This window comes from Papio anubis, chromosome 6, assembly GCF_008728515.1.
Source record: "Papio anubis isolate 15944 chromosome 6, Panubis1.0, whole genome shotgun sequence".
Taxonomy (NCBI): Eukaryota; Metazoa; Chordata; class Mammalia; order Primates; family Cercopithecidae; genus Papio; species Papio anubis.
This window is the reverse complement of record NC_044981.1, coordinates 20,759,374-20,778,589: the sequence shown is the minus strand read 5'-3', so window position 1 is coordinate 20,778,589 and position 19,216 is coordinate 20,759,374. Positions and strand designations below refer to the sequence as shown.

At 36.9% G+C, this 19,216-nt stretch overlaps 1 protein-coding gene across 3 annotated transcripts in view; it reads right to left on the bottom strand.

Annotated features, from left to right (window-relative positions):
* Window positions 1-19,216, bottom strand: part of CDKAL1 (CDK5 regulatory subunit associated protein 1 like 1) — a 701,952-nt gene that overhangs the window by 466,095 nt on the left and 216,641 nt on the right. For all 3 annotated transcript variants that reach the window (XM_031667632.1, XM_031667633.1, XM_021936624.2), the window contains exon 7: window positions 6,642-6,690. In XM_031667632.1, coding sequence (XP_031523492.1) covers window positions 6,642-6,690 — 49 coding nt within the window. The remainder of the gene's footprint in view (window positions 1-6,641; window positions 6,691-19,216) is intronic.

The window sequence follows — 19,216 nt, the reverse complement described above, 5'->3', positions numbered from 1 at the left end:
CCTTTTGTTAATGTGCGGAAACTAAAGAAGGAGATGTAAAGAAAAGAGAATAGCAAAGCAAATAAACTGACTGCATTTAAGAATGTAACCGCAGACTTTGCAATTGGAAATGCAAGTTACTAAACTGTAATCATATAGTAAAGTTAACTTTACTATATTCATAAACTTAAAACAAACAGGCTCATTGAAAAAAACTAAATAAAGTAATAAATCCCTGGCTCCTTTACTTACTAGAAGGTAGAAGTTACCATGTATTTACTTATACCAATGAGACTGGAAAGTATTCCTAATATGTAAGGCAATCCACAAACTTTTTCCCACTACATTCAGACTACACTAACTGTGTCAGAGATTACATATAATGAGAGAATGCATACAAGTGTTCTTTCAAAGCATATATTAAAAATCAATAAAAATTAGTTTATTGAAATGCAACTATTGAAAAAGCAGATGTGCCTTTGTGGTCCAATACTCCCCATATATACCACGCTACATACCTAAGCTCAATCACTTACTCATTGAGTTTGGAAAATATCCTCAAGTAAGTCTGCATTGAGCTCTGTAAGGTGGTTATTCAGTCACTCACACTGATCAAACCACACTTGATACAGTCCTGCTTCCCAGTCTCAACTTATGAACAGTCTATGCTTTAAATAAGTACCACATGCAAAAGTAAAAACCCTTACAGAGTGAAGATTAATAGCAATGTCTTAAATAAGAAAGGTGCTTGGTGACGTAGTCTGAGAATTTAGGTTAGTCCAGTGCAAGATGGCATCAATTACTGAGAAGTTAGGAAAAAACAAAATCAGTGAAACTTGCAAATTATATACCACATTGGGAAAACCCTAAATTACCACAACTTGAGGCATTTGGAAACTGACTGATGAAACACCAGCAAACATATTAATTATAATAGGGATCTCAACAGAGGTTAACTGGTGAAGAAGTATGACTTAATGGTAAAAACATTTTTCTAATTTCAATAGGTACAATTTATTTGCAATAATTTGTCATAAGATATCCAATTAGACTATCTTTCTACAAATATAAGATTTTTTTAATGATTTTTTGTTTAGAAGATTTCACATGCTCTTTCTGGAAGAAACGCAGATTTATATTCCTTTCATAGTTTTCATACAAAAAAAAGTTTTTAATGACCATACGAGCCAAGACTAAGGTATGTATGAATATTTTTAAGAGACAGAAATGAATGTGAATCCACTAGACACTGTATTTCTTTCCTTACATTCAGTTCCACACCTTATAAAATTACCAAAGTGATACAGGAAAAAATCCTAAATTCATTATAATTACATATATCCTGAAGTCAAAACCACAAATGGAGTTTTCTTGTCACTATTAACATGATGAAGATCCATTCAGAATAATTTAGCAAGAATTTCCTATTTTGATACAATCAAGACAGATAAATGAAAACAAGCTTTTATGGTTTTATGTTAATTACAATAGAGTTAAATGCTTTTATTATCAATGTACCTTATTAGTTTTAAAATACTACTTGGTGTAACATAAGCAGCAATAAGAAGAATGCAAACAGGCTGTGACAGAGGCTGTATGTCTAAATCCACTTCAAAGATGAGATATGAAGAGAGTCCAACAGGGATCAAATGTGGAAACAAGAGGGTTATAGCAAAATCCTCTTGTCAGGCGGTATTCCATCTGGCCCTTCTGGGCAGAGCCTTGCTTCTCTACAGCTAACTTCTTATCAATCAGGGTACCAGCAAAGCAGATGGCTCACTGCATAACTAAGAAGATTTTCATAAAGGAACGATTTACTAAAATCTGGGCAGGGCCAGGAAAACCAATAGACAATGTGGTACTCTGAGGCTAGCAACAATGGGGTGCTGTTTCCATCCCAGAGGCAAGGAAGAGAAGAGCTGCAGAAACCTGGAGAAAGAGATAAACAGGGACGGAGGAGAACTGTGACCTTGGGGTAAGGAAAGAAACCAACCCAAAACAGGCAGGGAGGGAGGGAGAGATGGGAGTGGATACTCTCAGCTCGCTCTCTCGTCACATCCTCCAATGAGCTGTGACCTTGGGGTAAGAAAGCAACCAACTCAAAACAGGCAGGGAGGGAGGGAGAGACAGGAATGGATACTCTCAGCTCGCTCTCTTGTCACATCCTCCAATTGGCTAAATCCAACTGGACATAAGATGGCAAGAATCTTACTGATTCATTCCATACAGGTCAGGCTCCACGGACACACATCAAGATGGAGAATGGATCTGGAAGGACAAACAGAAGATATCCACTTCTGTGGAGGACCATAAAGTAAATGTAAAGCACAGTGAAAATATATATAAGAAACATCAAGCAGCACAGTTGGCTGGAGCAAAGGGTATAATGTGTAGCATTCATGGACAAAAGACGTGAAAATGGTAGAAAGTCCCCAAATTAATTTGGTGAGTAAGAGGCACCAGTGAGAATATACATAGAGGAAAGTAAAATAATCCCAGGTTAATGGTAGCAGGATATGCAGTCAGATTGAAAGGAGTGTCACTGATGGCAAAGATCAGTTAGATTATTCCAGCAGTTCTTATATTAAGGAGGAAGTAAGAGGTAAGCATTAACATGAACTAATGCCCTAATATGTTCTGTGTACCTCAAAAGTCTTATCCATTTAATCCTGCTGATTTTAAGCTGAGAAAACTAAGCCTCAGAAAAATAACTTGCTAAAAGACAACCAACAACTGGCTAACTGCTGTAAAAAACACATTATTTCAGTGGCATATGCTGTCTGAATTAAGTACTGGCAGTAGAAATAAAAAGCAATGAACAGAAGTTGACTGATAAGCCTAGTTCTCTATTAACTAAGAGATACCAAAAAAAAAAAAAAAATCATGTAACTCCTTCACAGCTCAGCTTCCTGATCTGCAAACTAAGGAAAGCTATCAAAATTATTCCTTCCATCTAAAAAATTTTCCTGTTGCATTACAAAGACTTAATTATCAAACTTCCCATCCTCTAAACAAACCTGCCAATGAATATCCCCTTCAACTTCATCTTTGAGTCACTCTCATAGCTAAATGCAAACACAATCTCTCCAGTAAATCCACTCAAGTTCACACTCATCAGTAAGAAGCTATCCCTGATTAACTCAGCCTGGGAGTAACAGGTCTTGTATGATTTCCTATAGAAATTATATCTCTCCAAGCCATTTGGCAAACTCCTAAGCACACTGTTAACTACCATTAATTTCCTAAAATAGATCTTATTTTTTTAGAGTAGTTTTAGATTCAAAAAAAAAACTCAGCATAAGTACAGAGTTTTCATACATCACTGCCCCCACTCCACACACAGCCTCTCCAACTATCAACAGCCCACACCAGAGTGGTACGTTTGTTACAATCAATGAACCTACACTGACACATCATTTTCATCAAGAGTCCACAGTTTACATTAGGGTTCACTCTTGGTGTTGTTCATTCTAAGGATGTGAACAAAAGTATAATGACAATTGTCCACCATTACAGCATCATACACAATAGAATTACTGTCATAAATATCTTCTATTTTCTGCCTACACATCCCTCCCTACTCTCTAATCACTGGCACCAACTGATCCTTTTACTCCTTCCATATTTCACCTTTTCCACAATGTCCAATTAGTTGGACTCATAAAGTATGTAGCCTTACAGATGGATGTCCTTCACATCATAGTATGCATTTAAAGTCCCTCTATATCTTTTCATGGCTTTTTTGCTCATTTCTTTTAGTGTCAAATAATATTCCATTATCTGCATGTACCAGTTTCTTTATTCACTTACTAAAGGGCCATTTTTTTGCTTCTAAGTTTTAGCAATTATGAATAAAGCTACTATAAACACTGTGTACAGGTTTTTGTATAGACGTAAGTTTTCAACTCATTTGGATAAATATCAAGTAGCACACCTGCTGGATGTAAGACTGTGTTTAGTCTTAAGAAACTGCCAAACTGTCTTTCAAAGTACCTGTACGATTTTGCATTACCATCAGTAATAAATGAGACTTCCTGTTGCTCCACATCCTTGCCAGAATTTGGTGTTGTCAATGTTTTGGATTTTGACCATTGCACCAGATATATAGTTTTAACATACTACTATATTGCATTGCTGCTTCAATTTGTAATTCACTAATGACAGACATATGATGCTGAACATCTTTTTATACACTAATTTGACATTTGCATATCTTCTTTGGTAAATTGTCTGTTCAAGTCTTTTGCCCATTTTTTAACTGGGTTGTTCCTTTTCTTATTATTGAGTTTTAAGAGGTCTTCATATATTTTGGATAATAGTCCTTTATCAGATGTGTATTTTACAGATATTTTCTCCCACTCTGTGACTTATCTTCCCATCCTCTTGACAGTGTCTTTTATAGAGCAAAAATTTTTCAACTTAATGACATCCAACTTGGCAATTATTTCTTCCATAAATCATACTTTTGATGTTGTATCTAAAAAATCATGCCATGCCAAGATCACCTAGATTTTCTCCTATGTTCTTCATCATCATTAATTTTTTTACCTGGTACTTAAGACAAAGGATGAATAAGGCAACAGTGCCCTCAAGTATCTTAAATCACTGCTTAAGACGCTCAATCAAATAACCTTTAAGGTAGTGAATCTCAACTGAGAGAGAGCAGAGAAATAACAGTATCGTGTAAATCACAGTAGAACATACAGGCTTTGGAGCTAGACTGTCTGGACTCAAATCCCAATGCTGCCACTGACGAGCTGTATGCACTTATGTCTCAACTTTGTCCTCTGTAAAATGAGGGAAATATTTATGCCCACTTCACTTCACAGTACTATTATGAAGGTTAAACAACTTAACCCATGGTAAGTGTTTAACACAGCAGCTGTCACACTGTAAGTACACAATAAATGCTAGTACTTCTGGATTCTCCAAGATGGAGCTGAAGTAGTTTATAAAAACATTCAAGTTATCATTGCTATAAATTTTTTAATCCTGATATTTCATTTTATTTTGGAACTTCAAAAGAAGACTAAGGGCTAAGCATGGCAGCTCATGCCTGTAATTCCTGCACTTTTGGAGGCCAAGGTGGGTGGATTGTTTGAGCCCAGGAGTTCGAGACCAGCCTAAGCAACATGGCAAAATGTCATCTCTATTTATAAAATAAATAATTTTTTAAAATTTAAAAATAATAAAAAATATTAAGGTATACTCTCATTCTCATATTCTCATAATCTCATTTATTAGAAATTGATTGTGATAATCTCTGATAAAGCAATGATTCAAAATTAATGAAGAGAAGCACATGGAAAGTAGTAGACACCACCCAGAAAGAAAAGTGCAGCATTAAAATTTCCAGTTCAGCAGGTGGAGACTATCTGGTTTTTTAAAATATATAAATTTCTCATTTATAACAAAACAGTATTTAAGTGAGACTTTCAATTCACTTAATATTTCAGTATCATATTATTGGTTTTCATTTGTGCTAATCTAACATAGGAAAAAGCTTTAAAATTTTTAAAATTATATCACAGAGTAAAAGATGGTTTATTTCACAGTGACTTCAATAAGAATCTATGTCAGTGAGTGTCAGCTAACAAAATAACCAAAACTTAATTCTACTTTCTTTGCATAATTTTTAGTGTAACTATAAAAAATTACACCTTGAAGAAGTATCAAAATTATTACTGTTAAAAGTATAAAACAATTAATTATATGATATGAAAATGTACAAATAAAAAAATTCCTAATTATTTATTTATTTATTTCGAGACAGGGTCTCACTCTGTCAACTGGGCTGGAATGCAGTGGTACAATCACTGATCACTGTACCCTCAACCTCCCAGGCTCAAGCAATCCTCCCACCTGAGTCCCCTGAGTAGATGGGTCTACATGAGCACCCCACCACACCCAGCTAATTTTTCTATTTTTTATAGAGATGAGGTTTCGCCATGTTGCCCAAGCTGGTCTCGAACTCCTGGGCTCAAGCAATCCGGCCACCCCAGTGTCCCAAAGTGCTGGGATTACAGCCATGAGCCACTGTGACCAGCCAATTTCTTTATCTTAAAATTGTTTAAATTCTTACAATCTGAAATTCAAACTAAATTCATTTTACACAAAAATAAAATAACATTAAAAAAAAAAAAAACTATTACCTGATTCATTTATTCTTTAAAGTCAGGATGTCACTGTGTTGCTCAGGTTGGAGTGCAGTTACACAATTATAGCTCACTGCAGACTTGAACTCCTGGGCCCAAGTGATCCTCCTGCTTCAACCTCGTAAGTAGCTGGGACTACAGCTGTACACCACAGCATCCAGCTGACTTTCTCCCCCAGAGATCCCAGGATCTCACTCTCTTGCCCAGGCTGATGGTAAACTCCTGGCCTCAGGAATCCTCCAGCCTCAGCCCCAGCCCCCATTGCTGGGGTTATAGGAGTGAGCCATTGCTCTTGGCCTGATTCATTTATAAGCCAAACAAATACACAGTAGAGTGCCTGCCTCCAATATTAGATTGGCAAATTCATGAAGCCAAGGATAACATTTATGATTTTATATCTAAAGCAATAACTTTTATAAAGATGCCTGGCAAGAGTTAACTGAGTGGTGTTTCTATTATGTAGTTCAGAAAATATATACATCTGTTTATCTCACTTTCAACGATTACCTTTAATTGTTTCCTCCACAACTTCTACCACACGGTCTATCTGTTGAACCTAGAAGAAAAAAAAACAAATGATTAGACAAGTAATTTACACAGAGAAGCAAAATTTGTGTTTATCCTTATGGTTGAGTCAATATTACACATTTTCTGAGCACATCGATGCAGGTTTCCTTTAATGTATTTGGAGACATAAAAAATATTTTATATTAATATTTTGTGTTACAATGAAGTATGAAATTATCACCCTCCTGTCCTCCAATGATAACTGAAGAAATCACATTGCGGATAGCCCATCGACACATACTCAACACATCCTGAGACAGAAACTTAAGTTTAATTAACACATGTCTTCTCACACAAAGCTTCAAGAAAAAAATGGCGTAAAATAACAACCTACACAGAAAGAGCAGGCTAGTATTAAGGAGATCTGTCCCAGATTCTATCTTTATTATTTTAATACTCAAAACCCTTTTAATGAATTTCTACAATGTGCTGGGTACTGTACTCAGGTCCATGAAATGCAAAGTCAAATAATACAGCTTCTGTTCTATACACCAGAGACTAAGGAAGATTTCCCATGGGAAAACAGAGGAAAGGTAATAAAATCAGACCAAGTGATCCAGGAATGCTTCCTAGAGAACCAAGGGTGACTCCTGGGGTTATGATTAAACAGGATTATGATTGGAGAAGCCCACTGAGAATGAGAGAGCACGGCTAGAGTTTAAAAGGAAAATGAAAAAAGAAAAGTAATATTATGATTCACAAAGCTAAAAAAAGAATAAGTCAAAGTTGATTCTTCTTTAAAAGTCCTTAAATTACCATTGTTTTATTACAGAAGAAATATCACAAAAAAAGTCAAACAAAATAGAATATAACATGGAAGTTAGTTAAAGGAAATCATAACATCTTTCATCCTGTATTTCCACTCCTCTGATGAAACCACTAATAATAGTGTGATGAGCAGATACCATGAAATTTTCTGGCATCAAACATTTACGTACAGGTCTGTTCTATAGTTTTATCCTTTTTTTTTTTTACAAATGATAGTGGGTGTGGGTGTGTGGGTGTGTGTAAACAAATATATAAAATAGATATACAAAATAGACCAAGACCAGCTGGGGCAACACAGTAAGGTCCCAAGGTCTTTGGTGGGGGCTATACATATGTATAAAATACACCTCTGCCTTGATGTTTTTTCTATATATTGTCAGTCTATAGGTCTATTTCATTCCCTTTACTAGCTGCCTACTATCTCTCTGAATGGTTGAACCATGATGTGATGAATGCATCCATACATCTATTGATGAAAGAATTTCTATTCTTTCATGATTGTACAATGCTGCAATGAACTCAACTGAGACAAGAGGAACCTGTTTTAAAAACTTTATTAAAAATGTAATGGCTGGCTGGCCACAGTGGTTCATGCCTATAATTCCAGCACTTTGGGAGGCCTGGGCGGGGGGGCAGATCACTTGAGGTCAGGAGTTCGAGACCAGCCTTGCCAACATGGTGAAACCCTATCTCTATTAAAAATACAAAAATTAGCCAGGTGTAGTGGTGCATGCCTTACTCCCAGTTACTCAGGAGGCTGAGGCATGAGAATGACTTGAACACGGGAGGTGGAAGTTGTAGTGAGCTGAGATCACGCCACTGCACTCAAGCCTGGGCAACACAGTGGGAAAAAAAAAAGAAGAAAGACAAGACAAGAGAAGACAGAGGGGAGGGGAGGGGAGGGGAGGGGAGGGGAGTCAAAAATATTCCTTTGGTCTCAGTATCTTACAGAAAATGAGGAAAGGCTTGTGAGAGCAGACCTGAACTCCATTCTACCTCTGACCAATTAGCCCAACATGATGGCAGCAGCAACAATAATTACTGAGAAACTGCCAAAGGCACGTAAATCTCAGACAACATTAAGTTTTCAGCGCCCAACAAACCTACCAAACTGGAGATGCATCTACCAGGAAACAATGGAACCATTAGGCCCTGGTTTTATTATGAGAGCCCAGTTGGCTTCCATAGAGAATGTGATTGAAGAAGTCAGCAGAATAAAGATTTCAAAGAGGAGGAAGTCACCAACAGTGTCAAACACTACAGAGACATAAGTATACAGACTAAAATGAATATGTTTGATTTAACAATACGGGAATCAAACTTAGGGAAAGCAGTAAGTTCAGTAGTAAAGAATTATACGTAAGAAAATAGAGTTAATTTGACTACTCTTAGTAAAAAGCTGGGTAGAAAGGGAAGGAGAAGAAAGACTCTTAATAGAGAATATTGAATATATTATGTTTTGGATTAGGTTAGTACAAGTAACTATTTCTTTTTTTTGCAGTTTGAGCGGAGAAAGGCAGTAGGCAAAGGAGTTGTAGACTGAAAAACAAGTAATGGAGCAATGATCTTCAGGAAGTAGAGATCAGGAAGTAGACCGAGCAAAATCTAAAACATGAATAGAGGATAAGTCAGAGTGAGAAAAGGGCCAAGTCTTCGTCTCCTGAAAGAAGAGGTTAGGGGTAAAGCATGGGAAAAGATGCTAGTACTCTTGCAGAGGTCAGGGAGGAGCTAAGCAAATTTCCACCTGTTGCCCTCAATTTTTCTCAGTGAAGTAAGCAGGAAGTTCATCTGCTAAGAGGTAGAAAGCATGTCGTAAAATAATAACAGAATGAATGTTTACAAATACCTATTACAGACAACAAGAGACAGTGATGACTAGGAACACATAAAATTCACCAGACAGTATTGGGATACCAGTTGAAATCTGAGAGACCATGAATTTACAACAATAACTCCAAGTCCCAGCAGTTCTACAGTAGGAGCCAAAGAGACAAACAGATTGACCCAAGGTTTGTTAATACCACCATTTATTCACTCATCAATTATTAACCATCTAAATTATACCAGAATAGTTGAAGACTGATGAAACAACACTAAGAGATTTGTGGAATGGACTAGAAAGAAAATGGAACAAGGAAAGTTGACTATGTATTTTAGATGAGAGGAAGTTTGGCAAATAGGTTAGACAGGGAAAGAAGTAGAGCCAGAAAAGAAGAAATGAAGTGGCTGGGTGTTGGAGAAAAAGAAAAATGAAAAAAAAGGAAGGAGAAAAGAAAAAGGACAGAAAGTTATAACCAGAGTACAGACACAGGCATTTAGTATTTCTGAAGAATAGTAAAGTCCAATATCTGGCAATGGGAATAGGTTGCTGAAACAAGATGTAGGTGATGACCACTGGAACTGATGTATGATGAAGTGAGAGGTGACAATGTTGCCAAGACATTATATCCAGAAACTCAGATTGCCAAAGATAATACAGACATGAATAGGATAAGAAAGAGTTAGTCAAATTTCCTACTGGATGTGAGTGAATAACCAAGATATCAATTAAGGATAGAAGACAGACAATAAAATGAATAAAATATAAGATAATTCAATGATGAAACCAGAAAGAAAAATATTTTCCTATGCAGTTAAAAATATAAAAGCTCAAAAGCACTGCATCTATTCTTATAGCACATGGACTGAATAAGAAGCCATATTTCTATTCAGAATATGCAGAGGAAGCAATCTGTTAAAAAGTTGAGGGTAAGCTAAAACTATAAAACTCTTAGAAGAAAACACAGCCATAAATCTACATGAACCTTAGATTAGACGCTGATTTCTTAGATGTAACGCCAAAGCACAAACAACAAAAACAACAAAAGAAAAAATAAATTGGATATCATCAAAATTCAAACCATTTCATACTTCAAAGGACAACATCAACAAAGTAACATGACAACACAGAAAATGAGAGAAAACTTTTATAAATCACATATCTGGTAAGGAACTTATATCTAGAATTTATAAAGAACTTCTACAACTCAATAATAAAAAGACAACCCAATTAAAAATGGGAAAATAATCTGAACAGACACTTTTCCAAGCAAAATATACTTATGGCCAATAAACATATGAAAAGATGCTCAACATCATTAGCCAACCAGGAAATGCAAATCAGAACCATAACGGAAGAATAGGGAGCTATTGCTTAATGGGTATAGAGTTTCAGTATGAGAAAACGGAAACATTCTAGAGATGGATAGTGGTGATGACACACAACAGTGTAAATGTACTCTGTGCCAGTTAAAAATGGTTACAGTGGTCAATTTTATTTTATGCATTGTTTACCAGTATTGAAAAAAACACAATGAGATACTACTTCACACCCAGTAGGAGGGCTATCATCAAAAAGACAGGCAGGCCAGGTGCAGTTGCTCACACCTGTAATCCCAGCACTTTGGGAGGCCAATATGGGAAGATCACTTTAAGGCCAGGAGTTTGAGCCCAGCTTGGGCAACACAGTAAGATCCTGTCTCTACAAAAAAAATTTTAAAAATTAGCTGGGCACAGTGGTGCTCATCTGTAGTCCCAACTACTTGAGAGGCTAAGGCGGAAAGACCGCTTGAGCCCAGGAGTTCAAAATTACAGTGACCTATGATCACACCACTGCACTCCAGTGTAGGTGACAGAGTGAGACCCTGTCTCCTAAAATACACACGCACACATACAGATAATAACGAGTGTTGGTGAAAATGTGGAGAAATGGGAACCTTCATACATTGCTGATGGGAATGTAGTAAAATGATGCAGCACTTTGGAAAATAAGCTGCCTGTTCCTCAAATGATTAAACATAGAATTACCATATAATCTAGCAATGTCAATCCTAGTTATAACTCCAAGAAAAATGAAAACATGTCCATACAAAAACTTGTACACAAATGTTCATAATAGCATTATTCATAACAGGCAAAAAGTGAGAACGCAAGTATCCACTGGTGAACAGATTAACAACATGTGGCATATGCATACAATGAAATACAGCAATGCATCACTAAGACAGAATATGCTCTGAGAAATGTGTTATTAGGCCATCGCTTCATTGTGTGAACTTCAGACCGTACTTACACAAACCCAGACGGTACAGCCTGCTACTCAGCTAGGCTATATGGTACAGCTTACTGCTCCTAGGCTACAAACCTGTACAGCCTGCTACTGTACTGAATACTGCAGGCAGCTGCTACACAATGGTAAGAATCTAAATACATAAAAGGTACAGTAAAAATACTGTATTATAATCTAAAGAGACCACTGACTTATATACAATACATCGTTGATTAAAGTTGTTATGCGGTGCCTGATCATACTGCTAATCCATAAAAGGGAATGAAGTATGGTTACATGCTACAAATGCAAAGTGAAACAAACCAGACAAAAAGGTCACAATAGGAAATGTCCAAAATAAGAAAATCTACAGAGATAATGTCAGTTAGTGATTGTCTTTGGATGGGCAGAGGAAGAATGAAAGGCAGTGCTAACAAGTACCTGGGTTTTTTTTTTTTTGAAATGATGAAAATGTTCTAAATTGATTGTGGCAATGGTCATACAATTCTATGAATAAACTAAAATGCACTGAATTGTACACTTTAAATGGGTGAATTGCATGGTGTATGAATTATATCTCAGTAAAGTTGTTATTACCAAAAAGAAAAAAAAAGTTGAGAGTGGTCAAAGGTTCTAACATAAAGGCCATGAAAGTCAAGGAAAAACCAAGGAAATGTTACAGATTAAAGGAGACTGAAGCGACCTGACCTGAATGCTACTATGAATCTGAGATTTTTCATTTCCTATAAAGTACAATATTGAAACAATTGGCAATAACTGAATAAAGCTAATACATTAGCTTATAGTATTGTATTAATACTGATAATTGTACTATAGTGATTTAAGAGTGTGTCCTAGCTTTTGAAATATACGGGCATTTAGAAGTAAAGGGCATCATGTTTGCAACTCAGTTTCACAAGGATCGGGATGAGGGGAAAATGTGTACACATAAAGAGAATGAGAAAATGTGTTAAAATGTTAATATTTGGGGAATCTGGGTAAAGAGCATATAGGAACTCTATTTTTACAACATTTCTGAGTGATATTATGCCAAAATGAAAAGTCTGAGAGAGAGAGAGAGAGAGAGAGAGAGAGTGTGTGTGTGTACATGTGTGCATGCACGTAGAAGAAACAAAGATGGCCCTGATGAAGATGGCGACCATCATGATCACATAGAATTTGCTTGAATGTATATAGCTGAAAATATATCCCCCAACTTAAAATAGTACTGATTACATTTGCTTTTAAGGCAGGAAGTAGGATACTGCCAACACATAATAATTTAAATCACTGGATGGTGTGTGGGAACCCCAGGACCTTAAAAGAAAGGTCTGCCAAAACTGTAACATAAAAAATAAAAAATAAAAAATAAAAATTTAAGTGCGTGATTACAAACAGAAGAGAAGTTTATTAAATGATTTAAAGAAAATATTATGTCCGTTTTGGTTTCCAGTAAGGAAGACAATGGAGGAAGCAGTGGGGAAAAGGGAAAAAAGGGGAGACCAAGAGGAAAGGGAGAGAAGAGTCAGGGGAGGGGGAGTTACATGGAAGAGGGAGAAGTCAGGAGAAAAAAAAATGAAGGGTGGGAGGCACAGAAAGAAGAAAAAACAATCGAGAGCAAGAAAACAAACTCAAAATTCACATACAGTAATGAAGAATATATTGAATTCATTCTGGGAGAAAAGGAAAGTTGTTATTAATTAATACTATAAATTGAGGCCCTGAATACACAAGAGCATGCAATTCAAATAAAATAAATAAAACAGTATCTTGTGTCCTTCAGGCACTTAGTTATAAATATACACACAAAAAAGACATGCAGTATGTTCTATTACTGACTCCATATGTTCTCAACAATGAAGAAAGGAGTCGGTGTATAAACAATTCATAAATAACATTAATGAGTCATTCTACTGCAGAACTTTAAAAAGAAATCCACAAAAATATTTTATTCAGCTATTATCAACTATGCCAAATTTATAACTAGACATGTATTGAAGAAACAAGCCTATACAATGGCATGCAAAGCAAATAAAAACGCTATTCTAAAGTATCTTAATCACTCAGAGCAGTGCTGTCTGCAGGACCTTCTCCAGTGATGGAAATGTTTATATGCTGTGCCATCCACTATGATAGTCACTAGCCACATGTGGTTATTACAGACTTGAAATGTGGCTACTGTTACTGAGGAACTTAATTCATATTTAAATAGTCAAATGTGGCTACTGCAGCCACACTGAAAAGTGCAGCTGTAGGGAATGGCTAAGGGAGCTACCCAGTTTAAAACAGTAATTTGTTATGGCAGCCTTAGGAAATGAACATACATCTCAAACACAATTTTGCCAACTAGGCTTAAAAAAAAGGCCGGGAGCAGTGGCTCAAGCCTGTAATCCCAGCACTTTGGGAGGCCGAGGTGGGTGGATCACGAGGTCAGGAGATCGAGACTATCCTGGCTAACATGGTGAAACCCCGTCTCTACTAAAAATACAAAAAACTAGCCGGGCGTGGTGGCAGGCGCCTGTAGTCTCAGCTACTTGGGAGGCTGAGGCGGGAGAATGGCGTGAACCCGGGAGACGGAGCTTGCAGTGAGCCGAGATCACGCCACTGCACTCCAGCCTGGGAGCACAGCGAGACTCCGTCTCAAAAAAAAAAAAAAAAAAAAAAAAAAAAAAAAGTCCACTCATTTGAAGCTGTCAGAGAACAAGCTGATACTGCTCTGCAGTGGAAGGCTCTGCTTTAGTATGCACTTGAAGGATTTTTTTTTCCTGAAAAACCAGCAGCTAGATAAGTTAATGACTAGGAATAACACCGTGACAGCTAACATTTCTTGAACAATTACTCTGTTTCATGCTCTACACTGACACTTCATGTGCATTATCACACTTAATCCTCAAATACTACTAGGCAGGAGGAGATAGTACTGTTATTTCTTCTTTTCTTTTCTTTCTTTTCTTTTTTTTTTTTTTGAGACAGAGTCTCACTCTGTTGCTCAGGCTAGAGCGCAGTGGTGTAATCTCGGCTCACTGCAACCTCCACTCCCCAGGTTCAAGTGATTCTCCTGCCCCAGCCTCCCAGGTAGCTGGGATTACAGGCGCACACCACCACATCAAGCTAATTTTTGTATTTTTAGTAGAGATGGAGTTTCACCATGTTGGCCAGGTTGATCTCGAACTCCTAACTTCAAGTGATCTGCCCGCCTCAGCCTCTCAAAGTGCTAGGATTACAGGTGTGAGCCACCATGCCTGGCCAATAGTACTGTTATTTCTGAGGCTGAGAGAATTGAGGCACAAGGATATCAAGCTAGAGTTTTGCCAGTGATTCCTAGTAGATCTTGTCCAGGAATGGCAGATAGGTGGTCCTCTTGATGAATCTCCCTTTTCCTATGCACATGGAGGTTATTATTAAATGATCATAAAATGCCATTCAACTGAACCTGAACTTTCAAGAGACTCAGACAACAACTATTTTCCCCAAACTCTCCCCCACAAATCACCATTGGTATAAATACATTCATTTTAAAAATATTTGTTAAACACTAACCATGAACTACAAAGTTATAGTAACTGGGGACATAATAGTGAAAAATACAATGTCTCTACTTTGGGAGGGCAAGGCTGGAGAATCACTTGAGCCCAGGAGTTTGAGACCAGCCTGGAAAACTACAGACACCATCTTTACAAAAATGAAAAAGTAGCCATGTGTGGTGGCATGTGCCTGTAGTCCCAGCTACTCAGGAGGCTGAGCTGGGAGGATCACTTGAGCCCAAGAAGTCAAGGCTGCAGTGTGACATGATCACATCATTGCACTCCAGCCTGAGTGACAGGGTGAAACCCTGTCTTAAACAAACAAAAAATACAACATCCCTGCTTCATGGACCTTATATTCTAATTAAGGGAAAGAAACATGCAAATAATGGAAAACCTTCATTTGCTACAATGACAGACACTATGAAGAAATTAAAATCTGGGGCCAGATGTGGTGGTTCACGCCTATAATCACGGCACTTTGGGAGACTGAGGTGGGAAGATTGTTTGAGCCTAGGAGTTTGAACCCACCCTGGGTAACACAGCAAGACCCCATATTTAAAAAAAAAAAAATGGAAAAGAAAAAGAAAATCTGAGATTAGTGGTAGGAGGCAGAGAGCACAATTTTTCTACAGTGGTCCAATTAAACTTACTGAATAGGTAGCATTAATCCTGGGACCTGAACCACTGACACAGGCATCAATGTGAACCTCCGGCAGAAGAGTAAGTACAAGGACTGAGAGGCTGAAATAACATAAATGGGTTGTGTGGTCAAAAGAAGACCAGCAATTAGGGACACAGTGGTAAGAGATGAGGTCACATAATGATGGTAGAAAGAGTATGTGAGACCTTGCAGTTCATGCTTTGTGGTTTAGATTTTATTCTATTTGCAAACAAAAGCCATTGGAGGGTTAATAGAATAATATTAACAACATTGCTCAGGTTAATTATATTAAAAATGTGAAAAACTGCTCTTTGTCCATATTTCTCTATTAGTTGGTATGACTCTTATTAAGCCTGCATGAATCTGGCTGGGGTTTTATTATCTCTTGATTTTATCCCAAGATACCTCAAATCTTTTCAGGAGTAAAAGAAATTAATACATTATAGATATAGATATAAAAACATACATGCAAAGTACTTTCTTATTAGCTGTCTTAATTTTGATTGTACATAAATAAATAAAAAGACAATGTCATTTTCATTCCAATTAAAAAATATCACAATCAAAACTTTAAAACTACCTGAAAACTCCACTCGTCTATAAAAGGAAAAAATGATATCAGGGTCCAGTTTCATTCTTTTGCATGTGGCTCTCCAGTTTTCCCAACACCATAAAGATACTATCCTTTCCCCAGTGTGTCTTCTTGGTGGGCTTGTTGAAAATTAGTTGAGTGCATATGCTTGGTATGCTTGGATTTATCTCTAGGCTCTCTGTTCTGTTCCCATTAGTCTATGTGTCTGCTGTTTTTATGCCAGTGCCATACTGTTTTGATTACTATAGGTTTTTTTTTTTTTTTTTTTTTTTTAAAGAAACAGAGTCTTGCTCTCTTTCCCAAGCTGGAGCTGGAGTGCTGTGTCACAATCACAACAACTCACCACAGCCTGGAACTCCTTGGCTCAAGCAACCCTCCTGCCTCAGCCTCCCAAGTAGCTGGAACCACAAGAGTGTGCCATCATGCCAGGCTAATTGTTGTTGTTGTTGCTGTTGTTGTTGTTGTTGCTGTTGTTGTTGTTGTTGTTATTATTATTATTATTATTTTAGAGACAAGGTTTCAGTATATTGCCCAGGTTGATCTCAAATTCTCAGCCTCAAGAGTCTTCTCACTTCAGCCTCTTGAGTTGCTGCTATTATAGGCATAAACCACCGCTAGCCACAATAACTTTATATTGTAATTTTAAATCAGAAAGTGTGATGTCGCCAACTTTTTCTTTTTCAAGACTGTTTTGGCTATTCAGAGTCTCCTGTGGTTCCATACAAATTTTAGAACTGTTTTTCTATATTTGCAAACAATGTCATTGGAATTTTGATAGAAACTGCATTGAATCTGTATACTATACCATACACAAAAATCAGCTCCAAACAGATTATAGGCCTAAATATAAGACCTGACACTGCAAAATTCCTGGGAGGAAACTCTCCCTCCTTAAACATAGGGAAAAAGATCTTTGACACTGGCCTTGGCACTGATTTTTTGGATATCACACCAAAAGCTCAGGCAACAAAAAGCAAAAATAAACAAATAGGACTACATCAGGCTAAAATGCTTCTGCACAGCAAGGGAAGCCATCAACTGAATGAAAAGGCAGCCTATGGATTGGGAGAAAATATTTGCAAACCATATACCTGATAAGGGATTCACATGCAAAATATACAAGGAATTCATACAACTCAATGGCAAAAAATTAAGTAACCTTATTTAAAAATGGGCAAAGGACCTGAATAGACATTTTTCCAAAGGAAATATACAAATGGCCAATGAAAATGGATATAAAAAGGTGCTCAACATCACTAATCATTAGGGAAAGGCAAATCAAAACCACAATGAGCTATCACCTCATTGAGGATGGCCATGCCAAAGAGACAATAAATAACCAGTGTCAGTAAGGAACTAGAGAAGACAGAACCCTTATGCACTGTTGGTAGGAAAGTAAACTGGTACAACCATTATGGAAAACAGTATAAAGATGCCTCAAAGACTTAAAAATAGAACTACCCTATGATCCAGCAATTCTTACATATCCAAAAGAAATGAAATCTGCACTCTGTAGAAAGATCTGTGCTCTCAAGTCCAATGCAGCATTATATACAATAACCAAGACATGAAAACAACCTAAGTATCCATCAACGGATGAATGAATAAAATAACTGTGGTATATTTAAGTAATGGCATATTATTCAACATTTTTAAAAGGACATCCAGTCATTTGTGACAACATTGATGAACCTGGAGGACATTACGCTAAGTAAACTAAGCCAGACACAGGGGGAAAAAAACCGCATGATTTCAATTGTGCGTAAAATCTTTACTTAAAAGCAGTCAAATACAGAGAAACAGAGAGTAGTGTGGGGATTGCCAGGGGTGGGGAGGGGCAGAAAATGTGAAGTAGATCAAAGGGTACAAAGTTGCAATTATATAGGATAACTCTAGGGATCTAATTACATCATCAGGGCTATAGTTAATATTGTATACTGAAAATCTACTAAGAGTAGATATTAGGTACTCTTACTACACACAAACATAAAAAGTAACTACAGAAGGAGATGGATAAGTTATTTTGTTTGACTCTAGTAATCATTTCACTATGTATACATAAAAACATTGTACACCTTAAATATATACAATAAAAAACGAAAGAAAAGCCCTTCTTTCCATCTCCATTAAGAACTATACATATAAAGTCTTTGCCATCAAATGTATGTTCAGGTGTTTCCCCTTTACCATAACGAAGTTTGATTGAATAATCAGCATCTGACAAGTCAAAGTTCAATATTAACTTCTCTATTAAGCCAAGTCCCTACCTTACATAGTAATGGGGAAGGGCCCAATTTCCAAATCCCTTACATGTGGAGAAGCTGACAGCAGTCACTAAGCTAGCTTAATGTGTTTCAACGCTGAGAAGACTTTTCTTGAACTCACAAGCCCGTGAGCAAGTTTGCTGTGTAACACAAAAGAGCATTTGATGTTATGTGTGATTTAACTTTAATACTCATCTCCCAGTATATTTTCATCTTTAATCTCTTCATTCAAAAGATTCTTCCCCAAAGGTAGAAATAGTCCTTTCAACAAAAGTTATGTGACAGCACATTCCTCATACCACTGAAGGCATATTTCACCTGAATGGTACCAGTGAGTGACTAATACTGAGTTAGAGATAAAAATTACTAATTGAAAGATGAGGCCAGGCTAAAAGGGTGCTAGTAAAATGAGAATCAGTACCAGGAACCTCTCTTCCTCTTAAATGCAACTAAAATACCTATTAAACTTTCGGTAGGGGTAAGGGATAAAGGAGGCAAAAAACCCCTTCAGCAATAAAAACAAAATTCAACAGGCTAAGCTCAATCACACATAGAAACAGTCTTTGGGACATCAGAATACTCCTATTAAGTAACAGAACATACTACAAATTAAAAG